Source organism: Mobula hypostoma, chromosome 10 (genome assembly GCF_963921235.1).
Source record: "Mobula hypostoma chromosome 10, sMobHyp1.1, whole genome shotgun sequence".
Classification (NCBI taxonomy): Eukaryota; Metazoa; Chordata; class Chondrichthyes; order Myliobatiformes; family Myliobatidae; genus Mobula; species Mobula hypostoma.
This window is the reverse complement of record NC_086106.1, coordinates 135,646,048-135,669,587: the sequence shown is the minus strand read 5'-3', so window position 1 is coordinate 135,669,587 and position 23,540 is coordinate 135,646,048. Positions and strand designations below refer to the sequence as shown.

At 41.6% G+C, this 23,540-nt stretch overlaps 1 protein-coding gene across 2 annotated transcripts in view; it reads right to left on the bottom strand.

Moving 5' to 3' along the window:
• The window catches only part of LOC134353191 (glypican-4-like), a 201,182-nt gene that overhangs the window by 153,516 nt on the left and 24,126 nt on the right, over window positions 1-23,540 (bottom strand). For both annotated transcript variants that reach the window (XM_063061210.1, XM_063061211.1), the window contains exon 2: window positions 2,681-2,839. In XM_063061210.1, coding sequence (XP_062917280.1) covers window positions 2,681-2,839 — 159 coding nt within the window. The remainder of the gene's footprint in view (window positions 1-2,680; window positions 2,840-23,540) is intronic.

The following is a 23,540-nucleotide window of genomic DNA, read 5'->3' as shown; positions in this document are numbered from 1 at the left end:
ATCTTCGGAAACAGCTTTATTTCTATCTTTGATATCTCTTTTTTTCCCTTTCAGGGTTCTTTTGAAGACCCTATCCTGGAGTTACACCTTGACTTCAGTTCTTTGCAGAAATGGGACCCGCTCTTGGGGCCTCACAACCGGCCACTTTTCGATATGCCAAGGATGTGGCTTGGAAGACCAGTTCGCCTTCAGGGTGCCGGATTTTCATGGCTCTGGAGACTGGCTAATTCAAGGCTGGTGCCGCCACTGAGGACTGATGCTTCGCGGGAGAACAAGGAAGATCGGAAGCAGCGCGCTTGCTGTTGGATGTGTGCTTAGAGGTACAGAGCTCGGAAAAAGTGACGCAACAGAATTTTAACACCATAAATCAGTGAGTTGTTTGTTATGTCTCCCTGCTCGCTGTGAAACGGGGACACTTCTTTCCCCCTTATTAGGGAGAGAGAGCGCCTGTGGTATGCCGAATACCGGGTGAACGAGTAGTCTTTGGTAACTGCAAGTCTCTGTCTTTGCTGCACGCGTGAGTGCTTGGTGGCGGAGTACTGATGCTTTTTTGCTGGTGGGGGGGGTCATTGCCTTGCTGCAGCTTGTATGTGGGAGGGGGGAGTTGGGGGGACTTTGGGGTTCTAACGTTTAACTGTCATTCATTCTTTGGGGCACTCCTCTGTTTTCGTGGATGCTTGCGAAGAAAAAGAATTTCAAGATCTCTAACATTAAATGTACCTACTGAAACCTAAAAGCAGTATTACCTGCTAGTAAGAGTGTTTTCGCTTCAGCTAAAGATGAGGAGCCATCTTGTGTCAGCCAATCAGGACTGTCTGAGTACGTGTTGTAACTTTCTGCCCAGTGGGATGCGAGAGAAGGTTCTAGAGAGCTGGGCAGGATGAGATTTCTGAAGGACAGTAATCTGATGGGTCTTTTGGCAGACGGTATGGAGACAAGAGCACCAGGGAGCCGCTATGTAAGGAGTGCTTTGCAAGACAAAAGATTCCGAGGCTAGTTCTACCTGTAGCTGGCAATGGGAATTCAGTGCTTTGAGTAAAACGATACATCCATCTACTACAGACACTAGCTCCAACGTGTATGTGCACATTTAGACTGGTTTAATTCTCATTTGCCCTTTTATTATTTTCTTTCCTTTCCTATTAATTGTCTGATAAAGTTGAAAATTGGTAAATATACTTTCTTTGTAATTTTATACTGGTGTATATGTCATATCTAGGTGACTGTTAATTGTGTATGGGCAGTACTTACACAAAGCATTCGCTACAATCAACATTCCTTAATTGGAACATTCCAACTTTCCTGTTTGTTGGAATCCAAATCATACCAACCCTAAAAATATTTGCTTCCGAAAGGTGGCCCTGTCACTGCCAAGTCACGTGGCTGTTTGCAGAGTTAGCTAACAAGCCAAGTTTGTATACGAGCCCAGTGAGAGGGTTGCATATGCAATTATTAATCAATCATGTTGCACTATACAATCCTAGATCCTAAACAGTCCACTCCCAGTGAGTTCTTCAACGTATTGCTCTAAGAAATCTCCCTAGTACAATCCATGGTCTTCCTCAAGGTTGCTCTTATCAATTTAATAGACCCAATCGAATGAATGCTGCAATGCACTTTTTATAAGCTCTCATTATTTTTTGATCTTTCAATGTAATTATTACTTTAGCCCTGATATACAATGTCCACCGGGTTTCCTGTCATTGTCAGACATAATAATTTTGTGTTATTACTGTTTTTCACCTCCATACAACTGATTCTATACCTTGAGCTACTGAGCAGCCCACATCATTCCTCAGCACCACAGTGATATCATACTTTATTCACCAACTATCCCATCTTCTTTTGTTTTTTTACCTAATCTTCTGAAATGTCAAATATCCATGAGTCTTCATTCCCTGCCTTAGAACATAGAACATTACTGCACAGTACAGGCCCTTTGGCCCACGATACTGTACCAACCTTTTAACTCTAAATTCAATTAACTCTTCCCTTCCACATAAACCTCCATTTTTTCTATCATCCATGTGTCTATCTAAGAGTCACTTAAATGTCTCTAATATATCTACAACTAGCACCACCCCTTGCAGTGTTCCACACATCCACCACCCTCCGTGTAAAAAACATCTCTGACGTTCCCCTCTCCCCTATACTTTCCTTCAATCATCTGAAAATTACGTCCCCTCATATTAGCCATTTCTGTTCTGGGAAAAAGTCTCTGGCTCTCCATACTTTCTACTCCTCTTAACAATTTGTACACCTCTGTAGAACAAAGAACATAAGCCTTAGGAACCTTGCAACCACCACCCCCCCCCCCCCCATCCACCATCCACACAATTGTTGATAGACGAGCAGGAGGAATGAGATGGATTTACTGAAAACTGCAGGATTGCAGCCATCTCTGCCAAGTGGGAATGAGAGTCTTGAAATGTGCCTTGTCGGCCCTTGTCCCTCCCCACACCATCGCTCCCACCACCCCAAACCATGACAGTAGACAGGAGTCCAAGCTGGGAAAACATCACCAGTGAGGCTGATTGGCGGCCACTCGTTGTGCACCTGCCCGCTCTCCACGAGTGAGATCCTCTCCCACACACACATTCCCCACTTACAAACAATTCTCAGCACAGAATCCAGTCATAACCAGGTATTTCAATTACATGGTATTCCTCCCTACACTTACCATCAAATTTCTTATATCTAGAGGCGAAGGTTGAGTGCAGGGTATTGCAGGTCTCCAAAACTGTTTTGCTAAACTCTTGTTGGCTTTGCAGGTTGAGTTTGTCCTCCATGTCAGACGTACAGCAAGTGTAGAGCTGTGAGCAGACCTTCAGCTGGTCACCTGGGAACAGATCGGACATATTTTACTCTGGGATTTACTCCTACAGATCAGATCAAACTATAATGGATCTGTAAAGGTAACTGTAATCTCATCCAACAATGATTCTAAAAGTTTAAAAATGTTAAGCACATTAAAGCACAAGATTTGAAAAGCAAGCTGGGGCTGTTGGGAATTTCGCCAGGCTTGAGATCATTTGGGTTATAGCATTTGGCGAGTCCAATAAAAAGAAGTTAGGTTTCAGAGGAACATGCATCGTGTGAGTGGGCCAGAGTTAGAGTGGGAGGTGGGGCTTTAGCTCAAGAGGCTTCGGCAAGAGGAGGCGGAGGCTAAGGTAAGCTTCTGGTAAGTTCCTTTCTTGGACAGTTCGAGCTGTGGAAATGCCAGACAGGATAGTGGAATGCCTATCATGTGGGATGTATGAAGACAGGGAGAACTCTACACTGCAAAAAAGTGCACACCACGCTTCTTACAGACCATGTTAGGGAACTGAAGCTGAAGCTGGATAAATTCCAGATCATTTGGTGGGGGGGCAGGCTGAGGTGTTGATTGACAGGCAATACAGGGAGGGAGGTACACCTATGGTGCAGAAAAAGAGAGGAAAAGGGGAAAGACAGACAATGCATGGTTGTACCCCTCAATAAAAAGAAATTTGTTTTGGATACTATTGGAGAGGTGGGGAGATAACCTACTAGACGACAGCCACAGTTGTCAGATCTCTGGCACTGAGTCTAGCTCTGTGACCTGGAAGGAAGGAAAAGAAGTGAGATGTAGTGATAAGGAAATCACTGCTTATGGGAATGGAGTTTCTGAGGGCAAGTATGAGATTCCTGGATTGTATGTCACCTCCCAGGTGCAACGGTTAGGGACATCTGCGATCGAGTCCATAGCATTCTTAAGGTGTAGTGTGAGAAACCAGAAATCACAATATGGTCCACATGATACCAATGACATAGGCAGGAAGGGTGGCCAGGTCCTGCAAAATGAGTTCAGGAAGTTAGGTGCTAAGTTAAAGGACAAGCCCTCCAGCGTTGTGATCTCAGGACTGCTACACTTGGCTCATGCTGGAGAGGCCACATACAGTTTAACCCGTGGCTAGCGAGATGGTGCAGGAGGGAGGGTTTCAGATTTTTAGATCACTGGACTCTCACAAAGGTTTGCATCTGAACTGAATTAATATCCTTGCAGGAAGGTTTGCTAGTGCTGCATAACTGGAGTTGTGGATAATGGGAACCAGAGTGCCAGGGCAACGAGCAGAGTGATTGGGAGGAAAGCTGATGTTCAGCCGACTACAAACTGAAAGGTATAGCTCAGTAGGACACATTCTGAGTTGCAACTATTTACATGCAGGGAATTTTGCAGGAAAGGCAGATGAGCTTAGGACATGGATTAGCATGTGGAGTTATGATATTGCAAACCCGAGTAAGATTTTGTTCTAGAATGGGACAGGACTGGCAGCTTAGTTTCTGAGGTTCCGTGGTTTCAGAAGTGATGGTGTGTGAGGAATTAAAGGGGAAGGGGTGGCATTACTAGTCAGGGAAAATATCACAGCAGTGCTCAACCAGGACAGACTGGGGAACTTGTGTCAAGAAGCTTTATAGGTAGAACTCAGAAATAAAGGTATGATCAGATTAATGGGGCTCTATTACAGACAACCCAACTGCGGATCGGAGACTGCTGCAAGAAAAATACAGTTATGATGGAAGGTGACTTTCACTTTCCGCACACTGTCAGACAACTCCATTACTGTAAAAGGACTGGATGGGATAGAATTTGTCAAAAGTGTTCAGGAAAGTTTCCTTAATCAATTGAAAGAGGCTACAACTACAGATAGTGCAATACTGCATCTCCTACTGGGAAACAAGACAGGACAGTGACAAAAATTTGTGTAGGGGAACACTTTGAACCCTGTGATTATAATTCCATTAGTTTCAAGATAATTATGGAAGAGGATAGGACTGGTCCTCTGGTTGAGGTTCTAAATTAGAGATAAGTCAATTCTGATGGTATCAGAAAGGATATGGCAGATGTGGATTGGGACAGATTGTTTCTGGCAAAGGTTACTCGTTAAGTGGGAAGCCTTCAAAAATGACATTTTGAGAGTGCAGAGAGTACAGAGTATGTTCCTGTTAGAATAAAAGGAAAGGCAACTGGTATAAGGAACTTGGTTTTCGAGAGATATTGAGAGAAGGAGGAGGTACATAGCAGCTATAGGCAGCGGGGAGTGGGTGGGCAAATGAGGTACTTGAGTTTAAGAAATACAAGAGAACATTTAAGAGAGAAATCAGAAGGGCGAGAAAATAAGGCATGAAGGTACTCTGGCAGACATATTGAAGGAGAAACCCAAGGGCTTCTCCAGGGGAAAAGGATAGCAATGGACAGAATAATACAAAAGATCAGCAGTGTCATCTATGCATGGAGCTGAAAGAGCTTTTGCATCTGTATTTATTCGGGAGACAGACAGGGTCTATAGAACTGAGGCAAAACAACAGATTCAGAATTATAACATGTACATTAAAACAGAGTAAATACGTTGTTTGCATTAAACACCTAGACATCTTAAGCACAAGAGATTCTGCAGATGCTGGAAATTCAGAGCAACAAAAAACTTGAACTTCCGGAGGAACTCAGCGGGTCAGACAGCACTTACAGAGGGCTAAAGAGCCGACTCTGCTGAAAGCTTTCATCAGGATGACCAAAATAACATGCCCAGCATGTTCACAGAACACAGGCAACAAAAACAGCAGCAAAACAAGCCCCTTCCTCCCTCCCACCCATACAGTGCACAGACAGGCTCCAGCAGACTTGCAGACATCAGGCCTTCGACTTCCCCAATGGACTCACAGACCCAGGTTTCGGACATCAGGCCTCAGCTTCCGACTGATCACCAGGCTTCCATATTTGGTATCAACTCCAGGACTCACTAATGTCAACACATGAAGACCCTGGACCAGGACACTGATCTGCAGTTTTGCCCACTCGCGTACCTTCTGCTTGCACGAAGCTCTGATCTGCTGACGATGTACTGACCTGTAGGGCCAGCAACCCTCTTCATTGCTGGTCTGCCGGCCCAACATCTGACCACACATGTCCTACAAACAAATTTGTAAAGAGATCGCAGACTGTTGCAAAAAATATAAGGTTGTTATAGTAGGTAAATTTAACTTTCCACATATTAACTGGGATACCCATACTGTAAAAGGTCTAGGTGGGATAGAGTTTGTCAAATGTGTTCAGAGAAGTGTCCTCCAGAACGTAGAAATCTGAATGAGAGAGCATGTGACACTGGATCTGCTATTTAGGATTGACACAGGGCAGGTGTCAGAAGTTTGTGTAGAGGAACATTGCATCCAGTGACCACAATACTATAAGTTTCAAAGTAAATATGCAAAGGATAGGTCAGGTCCATGGTTTGATCTTTTAAGTTGGAGAAAGGCCAATTTTGATGGTGTCAGAAAAGCACGGATTGTGACAGGCAGTTTTCTGGCAAAGGTTTACTTGGTGAGAGGTTTTCGAAAACAAAATTTTGAGAGCACGAAGTTTGTATGTACCTCTCAGAATAAAAGGTAAAGATAACAAGTGTAGAGAATCTTGGTTTCAAACAGATATTGAGGGCCTGGTTAAGAGAGAAAAGGAGGTGCATAGCAGGTATAGACAAGCAGGACAAATGAGGTGATTATGGAGTACAGGAAATGCAAGAGAACACAGAAGAAAGAAACCAGGAAGGCCAAAAAAAGGTATGAAGTTGTTCCAGCAGACAAGGTGAAGGAGAAATCCAAAGGCATTCTACAGTTATGTTAAGAGCAAAAGGATTGCAAGGGACAAAACTGGTCTTCTGGAAGACCAGAATGGCAATGCATGAGTGGAGCCAGAACAGATGGGGGAGATCTCAAATGAAATTTTTGCATCTGTATTAACTCAGGAGATGGACACAGAGTCGAAAGAAGTGAGGCAAAGCAGCATCAACTTTGTGGTCCCTGTACACATTACAGAGAAGGAGGTGTTTGCTACCTTGAGGCAAATCAAGGTGGATAAATCCCCAGGGCCTGACAAGGTGTTCCTTTGGACCCCATGGGAGGCAAGTGCAGAAATTGCCAGGGCCCTCACAGAGATATTCAAATCATCCTTAGTGATGGAGAGTTACCGGAGGATTGGAGGATAGCCAATGTAGTTCCACTTTTTAAAAAAAGGCTCTAAACATAAACCACAAAATTATAGGCCGATGAGTCTGACATCACTTGTAGGAAAGTTATTAGACAGTATTCTGAGGGACTGGATTTATAAGTATTTGGACAGACATGGCCTGATTAAGGACAGTCAGCATGGTTTAATGCGTGGTAGGTCACCTCTTACCAATCTTATAGTGACTTTTGAGGAAGTTACCAGGAAAATGGATGAAGTCAAGGCAACGAGTGTTGTCTACATGGACTTTAATAAGGCACTTAAGAAGGTCCCACATGGGAGACTGGTCATAAAGGATCAGTCACTTGGCATTCAGGATGAAGCAGTAAATTGGATTAGACATTATGGGAGTAGGCAGAGAATGGTAGTGGAGGTTTTTCTCTCCTACTTGGAGGCCTATGACTATTGTGCCACAGGGATCAGTGCTGGGTCCATTGTTGTTTGTCATCTATATCAACAATCTGGATGATAGTGTAGTTAATTGAATCACCAAATTTGTGGATGACACCATGATTGGGGGTGTAGTGGACAGTCAGAAAGGTTATCATACCTTGCAGAGGGATTTGCAGCAGCTGGGAAAAGGCAGATGGAATTTAATGCAGACAAATGTGAGGTTTTGCACTTTGATAAGACCAACCAGAGTGGGTCTTATACGGTGAATGGTAGGGCACTGAGGAGTGTGGTAGAACAAAGGAAAGATGGTGACCCTTCAAACCCTGGGGAGGCAAGTGCAGAAATTGCAGGGAGCTAGCAGAGACAACCAAACTGCCCTGGGCCATGGGTGAGGTGCCAGACGACTGGAGCAAAGCTAATGTTGTTCAGCTGTTCAAAAATAAGCTGGGAAATTATTGGCCAGTGAGTGTGACATCAGTAGTGGGTAAATTATTAGGTATTTTAAGACGTCAGACATACAAGTATTTCGATAGACAATGCTAGATTAGGGATAGTCAACATGGCTTTGTGCATGGCAGGCCATGTCTTTTTCGAGAATTTTTCGAGGAGGTTACCAAGAAAGTTGATGAATGAAAGGCAGTGGATGTTATTTTTCATGGACTTAAGCAAGGCCTTTAAAAACTCTTGCATGGCATTCAGGATAAAGTAAATTGGATTCAACATTGGCTTTGTGTGAGAAGCCAGAGTGGTAGTAGATGCTTGCTTGTCTGACTGGAGGCCTGTGGCGAGTGGAATGCAGCAGGGATTGGTGCTGATTTCATCGTTCTTTGTCATTTATATCAATGATTAAATTCTCCTTAAACATTTCACCTTTCACCCGTAAGCTACACCCATTTACCTACATTTGGACCAACATCTCTCTAAGCCTTTCCTATCCATATAGCTGTCAAAATGTACCTTCTCAACCACTTCCTCTAAGTGTAGAATGAGGGGGGACAACTTCACTCACCCCACTACCGAACAATTCCCCCAAACTATGTACAGGTCAACCTTCACTAACCCGGCATCATTGGGACCTGAGGAGTGCCGGATTAATGAAAATGCTGAATTACGGAAGGATCACATTAAGCATAATCAGTGCCGGATTATCTAGGAACCGGTTTACAGGTAGTCGGATTAGTGAGGGTCGACCATACTCACTTTCATGGACTCTTCATCTCGTTCTTGATATATTTTTTTTAAGATTTCTTTTTTATTTGCACAGTTTGTCTTTTTTTTTGCACATTGGTTGTTGTCCATCGTTTTTGGGTTCAGTCTTTCATTGATTCTATTGTAGGGCATATTCTCGCATTAAAGCTATATAGCAAATAGTAATTTCAACAGCAACCAACCTTCAGATCTAAAAATAGATTGTAGATTGAATATGGACCATAAGACACGAAAGAATTAGGCCATTCAGCTCATTGAGTCCACTCAGATATTTCACCATGACTGATCCCAGATCCCACGTGTAACCGTGTATCTTACACCAGCCCTCTCCCCATATCCCTTGATGCCCTGACCAATCAGGAATCCATCAACTTCTGCTTTGAATATACAAATGGACTTGGCCTCCACGGCAGTCTGTGGCAGAGCTCTCACCAGATTAACCACTCTTTGGCTAAAAAAAATCCTCCTTGCCTAAAATAAATCCTCCTTGCCTCTGTTCTGAAAGATAGCCCCTCAATTTTGAGGCTGTGCCCTCTAGTTCTGGATACCCTCACCAGAAGAAACATCTTCTCCACATCCACCTGATCTAGACCTTTTAAAATTTGGTAGATCTCCATGCATTCTTCTAAATTCCAGTGAGTACAGGCACAAAGCTACCAAACACACCTCATATGTTAACCCCTTCATTTCCGGAATCATCCTTATGAACCTCCTCTGGATTCTCACCAATGACAATACATCCCTTCTGAGATAAGAGTCTACAGCTCTGCCTTTAATACCATCATTCCAAATAAGCTGATTCCTAAGCTCTGGAACCTGGGCCTTAGCACTCAGATCTGCAGTTGGATCTTCAACTTCCTCACAGACAGGACCCAGGCTGTAAAAATAGGGGACGGGGGGGACTTCCGGGTCATCAAGGGAATGGCGGCGTAAGGAAAAGGTCTCTCGACAAAAGAGAAGGTAAACTGCCCCAAAATCGAATTTAGACAAATACTTAATATTGCATAACTATATTAATAAAAGGGGCAAGGATGATGTCTAAGAACAAGAATAAAAAGTCTGCTTCGAAGGCTGATAAACATAAAGAGACGCAGCAAGGCGACGGGCCTAGCTCCCCCACGGCAAGCCAGGACGGAGATAATGAGGGGGCATCGGTGACTCTGTCTTTGATTCTCGGAGAGATTCGCGAGTTCCGACAAGATAACAGCAAACAGCTGGAAGATATTAAAGGAGAAATAGTAAAAACTAACTCGCAGATAGATGAAGCCGAAGCGAGGATTGTTGGAATTGAAGAGAAGCTACAAAACGCCGAGGAAGTGATAGCAGAAATGCTGAAGCTACAAGACCAGCTCCAGTGGAAACTAATAGATCAAGGAGGCCGCTCAAGAAGGGAAAATGTGAGGATCTACGGAGTTCCCGAAGGAACCGAAGGTAAACCCGGATTGATGATTCCCTTCGTGGAGAAGCTGCTTAGAGAGAACCTTGATATACCGGCCGCAAAAGACCTACAGATAGAAAGGGCTCACCGCGCGTTGGCACCACAGCCTCCGGCAGGCGCCCAGCCCAGATCGATTCTGATCAGATTTCTCAGTTACAGAACGAAGGAAGAGGTGCTTAAATGAGCATGGCAAAAGAAAGGTTTCATGTGGAACAACTGCAAAATCAGTTTAGACCACGACTACGCACCAGGGATTCTTGCCAGACGGAAGGAATATACGGAAACACGGAGAGTCCTGAAGGAAAACAACATCAGATTCCAGACCCTGTATCCAGCTCGGCTGAGAGTCTTTTACGACGAAGGGACAAAAACTTACGCTACGGTGGAGGAGGCAACGTTGGACCTGGCGGACCGGGGACTACCTATTAAAGTTATCACCCAACCGGAGTCGCTACTGGAGAGGATTCGGCAGAAGTCGTGGCAGTTAGTGGGGCGAGGACGCTCCACTCGAACCAGAGTGTCAACCTACAAGGAAAAGCTGCAAATATTCAGACGCGAATGTGCAGAGAGTACAGATTAATTAAGAGAAATGACTGAAAAGAGTAAATCGGATTTAAAAGTAAAATGAAAACTGGTAACTGAAAATAAACTAGGCGGAATAACTTGAATGATAGCAATATGGTCGAGACATAAATAGGAGAAAATTCTCTATGATTATTCAAACTGCTGAGGGCCCTCTAACACAGGGTGAAGATAGAGGTTATCCCTCTGAACTGAGGCGGGTCGGTGCTCAGGCCTCACTGTGGGAAGTCGGGAAAAATTTTCAAATGTTATACGTTCAGAAATGTCTAGGGTGTGGTTATATGTCTTGGTTTACTGTTGAGAAGGGATTGCTTACTGTTTGATTAGAAAAGGAGAGTGCTTTTTTTCTACTAGAGAAAAATGCAAACTGAATTGGTAAAAATAATTTCCTATAATGTTAATGGGGTTTTGAATCCAATTAAAAGAAATAAGATTATGTCTAAATTGAAAAAAGAGAGGGCACAAATAGCTTTCCTCCAGGAAACACATATGAGCCAATCTGAACATGGAAAATTAAAAAGAATGGGCTTTAAGCATGTATTTTATTCATCATATAAATTGAGTCACAAAAGAGGGGTAGCTACTTTAATATCAAGTACTCTTAATTATGAACATATTTCAGAGACTAGAGACAAAGAAGGACAGTTTGTAAAAATCACAGGAAGAATAGAAGGTACAGAAATAACATTGCTGAATGTTTATGCTCCTCCAGGTAGTGAATGGTCATTTTATAGACACATTTTTGACCTAATGGTCAGTTCTCGAGGGGTAGTAATTTGTGGAGGGGATTTTAATATTAGATTAAATCCTATATTAGATTCTTCAAGAATAGTTACTCAGAATAAACCTCTGACTCGAAAAGTGAATTCATTGATGGAGGAGTTGGGAATTATAGATGTCTGGAGGGAATTACACCCTACTAGTAAAGATTATACATATTACTCTTTCCCTCATTCAGCCTATTCAACGATAGACTATTTCTTTATCTTTAATACAGATAGACTCAGGATAAAAAAACTGTAATATTGCAACAATTGATCTGTCGGATCATAGCCCGGTCTCTATGTCTCTAATCCTGGAAAGGAAAATGAGGAAAACACTATGGAGGCTAAACTCACATATACCCAATAACCCGAAAGTAATGGAGAGATTAAGGGGAGAAATCAAAGAATATCTAGACCTTAATGACACGGGAGAAACATCACCAGTGATTTTATGGGATACATTGAAAGCTGTACTGAGAGGGAAAATTATTTCCATTACTACTCACATGAAAAAAATCAATGCACAAAAATTAGCAGACCTTCAAGGAAAATTAAAACAACTTCAAGTTGTAGATAGCAACAAAAGTAATTCAAATCGAAAACAGGAAATTAGGAAATTGCAAAGTGAAATTGATGATATTTATACGTTGGAAACTCAAAGAAATTTTCTTTACCTGAGACAAAAGAATTATGAAGTAGGAGGTAAATCAGCTAGATTATTAGCATATGAATTACGAAAACAACAAGCAGACAATACAATTCATAAAATAAAGAATCCAAAGACAAAGCTTGTGGAGAGTACAATAGGGAAAATTCAAGAGAGTTTTGAACCATATTATCGAGAGCTGTACTCCCAACCCCGGGCCCCCAATGAGCCCTATATAGACAGTGTATTGAATTTTTTAGATCTACCTAAACTTACAGATTTACAAAATGAAAGTTTATTAGAACCAGTAACTGTCAAAGAACTGAACATGGCCATCTCTAGGTTAAAGGTTGGAAAGTCCCCGGGTTCCGATGGGTTTACCTCAGAGTGGTACAAGACCCTGAAGATACAGTTAACCCCATTACTACTTAACACCTTTAATTGGATCTTGCAGAAAGGAGAAACTCCACCTTCCTGGAGAGAAGCGATTATTTCAATTATTCCTAAAGAGGGTAAAGATAAACTAGAATGTGGCAATTATCGGCCAATTAGTGTTAATTTAGATTACAAACTATTTACATCTATATTAGCGCGCAGATTGGAAAAGCTTTTACCTGGCCTAATCCATTTAGACCAGACTGGATTTATTCAACAAAGACAAACACAGGACAACATAAGGAGAACTCTGCACATATTAGAACAGGTTAATAAGAACGAGACAGAGACAATGGTAGTAGGATTGGACGCTGAGAAAGCTTTTGATTTGGTTAGTTGGGCATTCCTATACAGAGTGTTAGGAAGATTCGGCTTTCAAGAAAGGTTTATTAAAGTAAACCTACAGCCCTACAGCCCGAATTAAGATAAATGGGGACCTCTCTGACTCCTTCATTTTAGAGAGAGGCACTAGACAGGGATGCCCAATTTCTCCTCTCCTTTTTGCGCTATATATTGAACCACTTGCCCAACTAATAAGACGGAGCGAAATCGTAAAAGGTATCAAGGTGGCAGGGATTGAACAGAAAGTGGCGTTATTCGCAGATGATGTTTTGGTCTATCTGAGTGAACCAGAAAAATCATTCATAGGATTGTTTACACTGTTGGATGACTTTGGGAAAATATCAGGTTATAAAATAAATGTAAAGAAAACGCAGGTTATGTCCCTAAATTATACACCATCCAAAAAATTGCAGGATACATACGATCTTAAGTGGGAAGCTAAATCATTAAAATATTTAGGAATAACCCTGCCGAAGGATCTTTCAACACTGTCACAGGTAAATTATGGGCCATTAATCTCAGAGATAAAAGCAGATATGCATAGATGGAATCTTATCCCCTTTTTAAGTTTAAATTCAAGGATAAATACTATAAAAATGAATATTCTTCCTCGGTTATTGTATCTTTTCCGTACTTTACCAGTGGAGGTGGATGATAATCAATTCAGGGAATGGGACAAATGGATTTCCCGCATTTGGCAAGGAAGGAAACCTAGAATTCGATATAACACCTTACAGTTAGGGAAGGAAGGAGGAGGTATGGTTCTTCCTTGCCTGAGAAATTATTTTTATGCCTCACAGATAACCCCTCTGTTATATTGGTGTAATAGGGAATATAAGGCTAGATGGAAGGAAATAGAATTTGGATTAGTTGACAGTTTTCCTCTTCAGGCCTCAATAGCTGACAAAGGATTGATGGCCCAGTTGGAAAAATTTAATAATGCTTGGATAAATCTTACATTAAAAGTATGGCAGAAGGTGGTTAATTCATGTGGAATTAATAACATGTTAAAACTCTTTAGATGGTGTGCATATGATACCAAATTCCTTCCCAACAGAGGAGATAAAAGATTTGAGCTATAGATAAAGAAAGGTCTTACAACCTACCTCTCATTTATAGATAAAAGAGTATTACAAAGTTTCCAAATCCTGAAGGACAAACATGGCCTAGAACATAATGACTTTTTTTAGGTACCTTCAAATACGAAACTATGTTAACCGGAGTTGTAGATATACAGACCTATCAACAGTAGAATTAGAATTTTTCAAGATTCTGAATTCAGCTTGCAGTTCAATACCTAGTAAATCAGTTTCTCACCTATATAATGCACTCTCCCATGCTAAAAATGTAAATACACTGTATATTAAAGAGAAGTGGGAGAAAGAAGCGGGGTTGGTACTTTCAGAGGAGGCTTGGGGGAAAATCTGCAGCTTTCAATGGTCCTCGACTAATTCTTTGACTTGGAGAGAACATTGTTGGAAAAACATTATAAGATACTTCAAGACCCCATATCAGGAAAAATATAAAGATACAAATGTGATGTGTTGGAGAAGGTGCGGCTCCAAGGAGGCAAATCATTTTCATATTTTCTGGGATTGCCCTAAATTAAGTCTATTTTGGGAAGGTATTCATAGAACATTAGTTAAGGTACTTAGGTCCCAGATAGCTCTGAACTTTGAGACGCTCTATTTGGGGCATGTATTGTTCCTTGAACAGAAGGAAGATATAAAGTTGCTGCAGGCCCTCTTAGCGGCAAGTAAGAAATCAATCACTAGAAAATGGCTAAATCCAATACCACCTACATTAGAAGATTGGTACGAAATTATCTTGGAAATATTTAAAATGGAAAAGTTGACTTACTCCCTGAGAACTCAAAAAGAAACATTTTATCAAATCTGGAATAAATGGATTGAATATATAACCCCAATGCGAGCAGACTTTAGATGACTCTCCTAATGATTTATATTGCTCTTCTCATCAACACAGTAATATTGCTAACGTAAGCACCCCTAGTCTAAATGTTTATTTTTTTTTTGGAAAATAGAGAATTAACACAAGTAAAGGGATAAAAAAAAAATGAAAAAATTAAGTAAATAAGTACATAGGGATTGGATAATTATGTCTGCGGGCAGGAACAAGCACGAACAAATTGGGATATAAACACCTACAATGGTTGGTATATAGGCTTGTATGCAACATTTTGGACCAGTGGAAATGGTCCAGAAGGGTTGTATGGAAACTATTATTACCATTTTTCTTAACAACTAATTTCATTACTTAGCCTAATAGGTTAGATTTACCACAGTACATAATTATCTATTTAAATGTTTATTTTCCTTTTATATCATCTCAATGTGTACTTAAGAATGTATAAATAATTGTAGTTTTATACATATAAAAAAATGGAAAAGGTTATATGTGTGAAAAAAGTACATGATAATTGTGAATTCCTTATCCAAATAAAAATAAAATTAAAAAAAAAATAGGGGACAAGCTCTCCTCTACAATCACCCTGAGCACCGGTGCCCCACAAGGCTGTGTACTCAGCCCCCTGCTGTACTCACTGTACACTCAGGACTGTGTAGTCAAGTTTCCAACAAACTCAATATATAAGTTTGCTGATGACACAACAATTGTAGGCCATATCTCCGGTAATGATGAGTTTGAGTACAGAGAGGAAATTAAGAACCTGGTGGCATGGTGCGAAGACAATAACCTATCCCTCAACGTCAGCAAGACGAAGGAATTGGTTGTTGACTTCAGAAGGAGTAGCGGACCGCACAACCCAATTTACATCGGTGGTGCGCAAGTGGAACAGGTCAAAAGCTTTAAGTTCCTTGGGGTCAATATCACAAATGACCTGACTTGGTCCAACCAAGCAGAGTCCACTGCCAAGAAGGCCCACCAGCGCCTTTACTTCCTGAGAAAACTGAAGAAATTTGGCCTGTCCCCTAAAACCCTCACTAATTTTTATAGATGCACCGTAGAAAGTCTTCTTCTAGGGTGCATCACAACCTGGTATGGAAGTTGTCCTGTCCAAGACCGGAAGAAGCTGCAGAAGATCGTGAACATGGCGCAGCACATCACACAAACCAATCTTCCATCCGTGGACTCACTTTACACCGCACGCTGTCGGAGCAGTGCTGCCAGGATAATCAAGGACACGACCCACCCAGCCAACACACTTCTCGTCCCTCTTCCCTCCAGGAGAAGGCTCAGAAGCTTGAAGACTCGTACGGCCAGATTTGGGAACAGTTTCTTTCCAACTGTGATAAGACTGCTGAACGGATCCTGACCCGGATCTGGGCCGTACCCTCCAAATATCCGGACCTGCCTCTCGGTTTTTTTTGCACTACCTTACTTCCCATTTTTCTATGTTCTATTTATGATTTATAATTTAAATTTTTAATATTCATTAATTTTAACTATTTCTAATATCTTTAATATTTGTAATCCAGGGAGTGGGAAGTGCAGAATCAAATATCGCTGTGATGATTGTACGTTCTAGTACCAATTGTTTGGCGACAATAAAGTATACAACTGTTGAAGTACTCCAAGTGCAGCCTGACCAGTGTCTTATAAGCTTCAGCCAAGTATCTACACTCTGTCCGCCGGAAGAAGCAGGATCTCGCAGTGGCCACCCATTTTAATTGCACTTCCCATTCCGATATGTCAATCTATGGCCTGCTCTACTGTTGCGATGAGGCCACACTCAGGTTGGAGGAACAACAGTTTATATTCCTTCTGGGTAGTCTCCAAACTGATGGCATGAACTTCTCGAACTTCTGGTAATGCCACTCCCCCCCGCTCCCTTCACCATTCCCCATCTCCTTTTCTGCTCTCTCCTCATCTCCTTGCCTACCCATCAGCTCCCTTTGGTGCACCTTCCCCTTTTTCTTTGCTCCATGGCCTTCTGTCCTCTCCTATCAGACTCCCCGCTTCTCCAACCATGCATCTCTTTCACCAATCAACTTCTCAGCTCTTTATTTCATCCCTCCCCTCCTGGTTTCACCTATCACTTTGTGCTTCTCTCAACCCTCCCCCGACCTTTTACATCTACTCCTCATCTCCAGTCCTGCTGAAGGGGCTTGCCAACTATACTTTTTTTTCATAGATGCTGCCCAGCCTGCTGAGTTCCTTTTTTATGTGTAGCCTTATCTCCTTCTTTTTATCTTCCATTCCCCTTGAAATAAATGCCAACATTGCATTTGTCTTATTTACCACCCACTCAACCTGTGAATTACCTTTTGGGAATCTTGCACGAGGACTCCCAAGTCCCTTTGCACCTCTGATGTTTGAATTTTCTCCCCATTTAGATAATAGTCTGCATCATTGTTCCTTTTACCAAAACGCACTACCTACCCCTCCACCTATCTTCGTATCATCCACAAACTTTGCCACAAAGCCATCAATTCCATTATCCAAAACACTGATAAACAATATGAAAAGTAGTGGTCTCAATACTGACCCCTGAGGAACACCACTAGTCACTGGCAGCCAATCAGAAAAGGGCTCCCTTTATTCCCACTCGCTGCCTCCTGCCTGTCAGCCATTCCTTTATCCATGCCAGTATCTTTCCTGTCACACCATAGGATTTTATCTAGTTAAGTAGACACGAGTTGCACCTTATCAAACACCTTCTGAAAATCTAAGTAAATGACATCCACTGCCTCTCCTTTGCCCACCCTGCTTATTACTTTCTCGAAGAACTCTTTAACAGATTTGCCACGCAAGATTTCCCTTTACAGAAACCATGATGCCTATGACTTATTGTATCATTAGTCTCCAAGTGCCCCGAAACCCCAGCCGTAATAATGGACTCCAACACTTTCCCAACCACTGAGGTTAGGCTAACTGGCATATAATGTCCTCTCTTTTGTCTTCCACCTTTCTTAAAGAGGGGAGTGACATTTGCAATCTTCCAATCATCTGGGACCTTGCCAGAATGAAGTGATTCTTGAAAGATCATGACCAATGCATTCATTATTTCTTCAGCAACCTCTCTCAGGACTCTCAGATGTAGTTCATCTGGTCCAGGTGACTTGTCCACCTTAAGACCTTAGTTTGCCTGGCACTTTTTTTTCCTTTAAAATAGCAATGGCACCCACTCCTGCTCCCTGACACTCACTGACCTCTGGCATACACAGCTAGTGTCTTCCACAGTAAAGACTGAAACAAAGTACTTATTAAGTTCATCTGTCATTTCTTTGTCCCCCATTACTACATTACCAGCATCATTTTCCAGTGGCCCAATATCAACTCTCACCTCCCTTTTATTCTATATATAACTGAAAAATGGTTTAGTATGCTGCTTTATATTATTGCATAGTTTGTCCTCATATTTCATCTTTTCCCTATAGCTCTTTTAGTTGCCTTCTGTTGGATTTTAAAAGCTTCCCAATCATCCAACTTCCCACTCACTTTCACTCCCTTATATGCCCTTTCCTTAGCTTTTATACAGACATTAACTTCCTTTGTCAGCCACAGTTGTCTAGTCCTGCCATCTGAGAACAACTTCTGTGTGACATATCTATTCTGTGCCTTGTGAACTATTCGCAGAAACTTCAGCCACCTCTGTACTGCCATCACAGTGGTACGAGAGAAGAGTTGGCCAAAGTAAATTGGAAGGAGTTGCTGGAAGGAAAGACAGCAGAGCAGTAATGGCGTGAGTTTCTAGGAAGAATGAGGAAGGTGCAGGATAGATGCATTCCAAAAGAAAAGAAATACTCAAACGGCAAAATAGTACAACCAGAGCTGACAAAAGAAGTCAAAGCTAATCTAAAAGCAAAAGAGAGGGCATACAACAAAGCAAAATTACTGGAAATACAGAGGTTTGGGAAGCTTTTAAAACCCTACGGAGAACAACTGAAAGAATCATTAGGAGGGAAGAGATGAAATATGAAAGAAGGCAAGCTAGCAAACAATATCACAATATCAAAGTGTATAGTAAAACTTTTCCAAGTACGTAAAAAATAAAAGAGATGAGAGAGGTTATAGGACCACAAGAAAATGAGGCTGGAGAAATAATAACGGGGAACAAAGATGGCAGGTGAACTAAATGAGTATTTTGCATCAGACTTCACTGTGGAAGACACATTCAGTGTGCCACAGGTTGAAGGGTGTGAGGGAAGAGAAGTTACAAGAGAGAAGGTGCTCAAAAAGCTTAAAGACCTAAGGGTCTGTAAGTCACCTGGACTAGATAAACTGCATTCTAGGGTTCTGAAAGAGATGGCGGTAGAGATTGGGGAGGCACTAGTAATGGACTCTGGCATGGTGCCAGAGGACTGGAAAATTGCAAATGTCACTCCACTCTTTAAAAAAGGAGGAAGGCAGCAGAAAGGAAATTATAGACCAGTTAGACTAACCACAGTGGTTGGGAAGATGTTAGAATCAATTGTTAAGGATGAGGTTATGGAGTACTTGGTGACACATGACAAGATAGGACAAAGCCAGCGTGGTTTCCTTAAGGGAACATTTTGCCTGACAAACCTGTTGGAATTCATTGAGGAGATTACAAATAGAATAGATAAAGGGGATGCAGTGGATGTTATATATTTGGACTTCCAGAAGGCCTTTGACAAGGTGCCACACATGAGGCTGCTTACCAAGTTAAGAGCTCAAGGTACTACAGCAAAGTTAGATCATTAACTGATTGGTAGGAGGCAGCGAGTGGGAACAACAGAATCCCTTTCTGGTTGTCTATCAATGACTAGTAGTGTTCCGCAGAGGTCGGTGTTGGCAAGTTTTCAGACAATACGAAGATCGGTGGAGGGGCAGGTAGTGTTGGGGAAATAGGTAGGCCACAGAATGACTTAAAACAGATTAGGAGAATGTGCAACAAAGTGACAAATGAAATGCAATGTTGGAAAATGCATGGTCATGCACTTCCATAGAAGAAATAAACAGGCAGACTTTTCTAAATGGGGAGAAAATCCAAGAATCTGTGATGCAAGGGGACATGGGAGACCTTGTGCAGAACAACCTAAAGATTAACTTGCAGGAAGAGTCAATGGTGAGGAAGGCAAATGCAATGTTAGCATTCATTTCCAGAATACAAGAGCAGGGATGTGATGCTGAGGTTTTATAAGGCACTGGTGAGGCCTCAATTTGAGTATTGTGAACAGTTTTGGGCCCCTCATCTTAGAAAAGATGTGCTGGCATTGGAGAGGGTCTAGAGGAGGTTCACAAGGATGACTCCAGGAATAAAAGGAACATTTTAATGGCTCTGGGTCTGTATTCACCAGAACTTAGAAGGATAAGGGGAGATTTCATTGAAACCTTTCGGATGTTGAAAGGTCTAGACATGGTATATGTGGAAAGGATGTTTCTCATCGTGGGGGGGGGGGCGGGGGAGTCTAGGACAAGAGGGCACAGCCTCAGGATAGAGGGCTGTCCATTTAAAACAGAGATGCTAAGAAATTTCTTTAGCCAGTGGGCAGTGAATTTGTGAATCTTATTATCACAGGTAGCTGTGGAGGCCAGGTCGTTAGCTGTATTTAAGGCAGAGCTTGATAGGTTTTCATTTGCACATAGCTCCAAAGGTAACGGGGAGAAGGCAGGGAGTGGGGCTGAGTAGGGGGAAAAAAGGATCAGCCATGATTGAATGGCGGAGCAGACTCGATGGGCCAAATGGCCTAATTCTGCCCCCATGGCTTATGGTCTTATTTAAGAAAAAATGTGCTGCTATCGGCAAGGGTGCAGGGGAGTTTCACGAAAATGATTGTGTTATTGAAAGGCCTATCAAATGGGGAGCATTTGATAGCTCCGGGCTTTTTCTTGCTGGAACTTAGAAGAATGAGGATGGACCTTATTGAAACCTATCCTATGGTGAAAGGCCTTGATAGAGTGGATGTGGAGAAGATATTTCCTATGGTGGGGGTGTATAGGATCAGAGGCCAGTTTGTTGGGTGTACTTAAGGCAGAGCTTGATAGGTTCTTGACTGGACATGGCCTCAAAGGTTATGGGGAGAAGGCCGGGTGGGGCTGAGTAGGGGGAAAAAAAAGGATCAGCCATGACTGAATGGCGGAACAGACTCGATGGGCCAAATAGCCTAATTCTGCTCGTGTCTTGTTTATCCCCGCCAGTATCCCCCTCCAATACATCTGGGAAAGCTCCCCTCTGATGCCTCTGTAATTCCCTCTATTCCACTCCAATACTAATACATCTGAATTGTGCTTCTCCCTCTCAAATTGCAGTATACTTGAATCATATTATAATCACTGCCTCCTAAGGGTTGCTTTACGTTAAGCTGACTAGCAAGATCTGTGTTATTACATAACACCCAATCTAAAATAGCCTTTCCCCAAGTAGGCTCGAGCAAAGCTGCTCTAAAATGTCATCTCGTAGGCATTCAACAAATTCCCTTTCTTGCCATACAACACCAACCTGATTTTCCCAGTCCCCGTGCATTGCAATTGTGACATTACCCTTATTACAAGCCCTTTCCAGCACCCTTTGCTATCTCAAGCCTACATCTTGGCAACTATTTGGAGGTCTATATACGATTCCTGTAATGTTTTTTTCACCCCTTGCAGTTTCTTAACTCCACCCAGAAAGATTCAACATTTTCTTACCATATGTCACCTCTAATTTAAAATGATCCTCCTGGAGCTGCATTTTAGAGTAAATTGCAGACCAGGCAATACCCAATTGACTGATAGATGTCTGCATGTGCATGAATGCAATCAACATCCCATTGCATGAATACAACTCAAAGAGACCACAGTAATTAACTCATTTTGGGTACGTTGGCAAGAAGATCAAGAATTTGGAAAATTACGAGGAACTTAAATGAAGTATTATGAGGTATTGAGTCCTGATCGGACTTACGGTAGAGCTCATGGAGTGAAGTCGTGTTCTTGACTCACTCCATTACCTCTGAGTTTTTTTCCTATGATCAGCTACATTTAAGCTAACCATTAAGGCACCGACTTTTATAATACTTTGAAACAAATTGTGTTTTTTGATATTCGGATGTTTTTAAGGTCTGCTGTGTCTAAGAACGGGAAAGACGGCAAACCTCCAGTTAGACCGAAAGGTACCGATCTTCCTCCGACTGAACCACCGTTAACTATGAAAGCTATATCGGATCTAATTCAAACGGAAATTTCAATCTCTATAACAGAGCTGATTCGTGCGGAAATTTCAACTAATCTCCAGAAAATTGCCGATGCAATCGATAAAATGCAAACATCTATCACGGAATATCAGTCTGCTATATTTAATCTTCAAAAATCCACGCAACAAAATGAACTCAAGATGGGGAAAATTGAAGAAACAATTACTGTAATGAAGAAAAAACTTGACTTTCTGACTTTTAAAAAATCTGACTTAGAATGCAGAATGCGACGACAGAATATTCAAATTATTGGTATTCATGAAGCTGCTGAATCTGAGAACCCTATAAAGTTTTTTTCTCAACTTTTAAAAGATGCATTTCCTACCGTATTTCCTGACCAACCACCATTATTGGATCGGGCTCACAGAGTTCCATCATATTCCTCTAAGTCAGATAAACCTCAGCATGTCATTTTACGATTTCATTACTATCAAGACAAGGAGAAATTGCTTTGATTCGCTCGACCTAAAGGTTACATTGATTTTTTGGATCTTCATTTTCAGTTCGTGGAAGACTTCAGCAAACAGATTCAGGATCAATGTATTCATTACAGATCTGTGATGTCGGAACTCTACAAGATGGATCTAAAACCAGTGCTGCTTTACCCTGTGCGTTTAAAGATTCGCACGCTTGATGGGGCTCCCCGTTTTTTTGATTCTCCATCGGATGCCCAGAGTTACCTGGATCAATTTTCACCTTCAACATCTTAATCGCAATTTTTAATTATCTCCGTTTGATCGGAGGCTGTTAATCTGTTGGGTTTAATTTTTTTTTCGCTTTATACGACAGCAGAAAAGTATACTTTCGGTTTAATTAACATGGTTGCCAAACTTTTTTTTCAAATGTGTCATTCCTTTCTTTTTCCCTGGGGATTCTGGGTGGCTATTCCCTCAGCATCATTTTAAGTATTTCCTTTGAGGCCTTAAACTTTGTAGTTTTCAAATGTACTTTTTGTAGTTTTTCCTAACTAGTCTATGTTAATTATCTCGTTTCTTTTTTTTTGTTTAATCATAGGGTCTGTTGTTTGTTACAGTTTTTTTTATATTTACTGGCTTTTCTTTGTATTATATCGTGTTTGTCTTAATCAGTCTACTTTTTTTTAATTCCTTTACCGTTTTATAACTTGAGCTGATCTTTTTATACTTACACTTTTTTTTAGTGAGCGTCTATCGGAAGTCATGCGGGTAGTTCTAGTGCTTGCTTCTTTCTGGCTGGTCTGTTTTAGATTTAGCTTTGGGGTCATGGGGTGGGGGGTGTGGTAGGGGCTTCACGTTTTAGTTTTTTCTTCTTGGGCTACTTACATTACCGAAGCATTGGTTGCGTTCTCCTTCCCGTTATCTCTTGTTTGTTCTGTTCCCTTTCTGGGTTCGTGGGTCGAATCAATTGTCAATACTTTTTTTTGCAGGTTGACTTTAGGGTTTATGGAGTCTACTACTAATTTTGTCTCTTGGAATACTAATGGTCTTAATCATCCAATTAAAAGGAAAAAAGTTTTTAAAGTATTCCGGAGACTTAAAGCACGTTTTATTCTTACAAGAGACCCATGTGCGGAGGGGGGACAGACTACGTTTTTTTAAACTTTGGAGAGATCAAC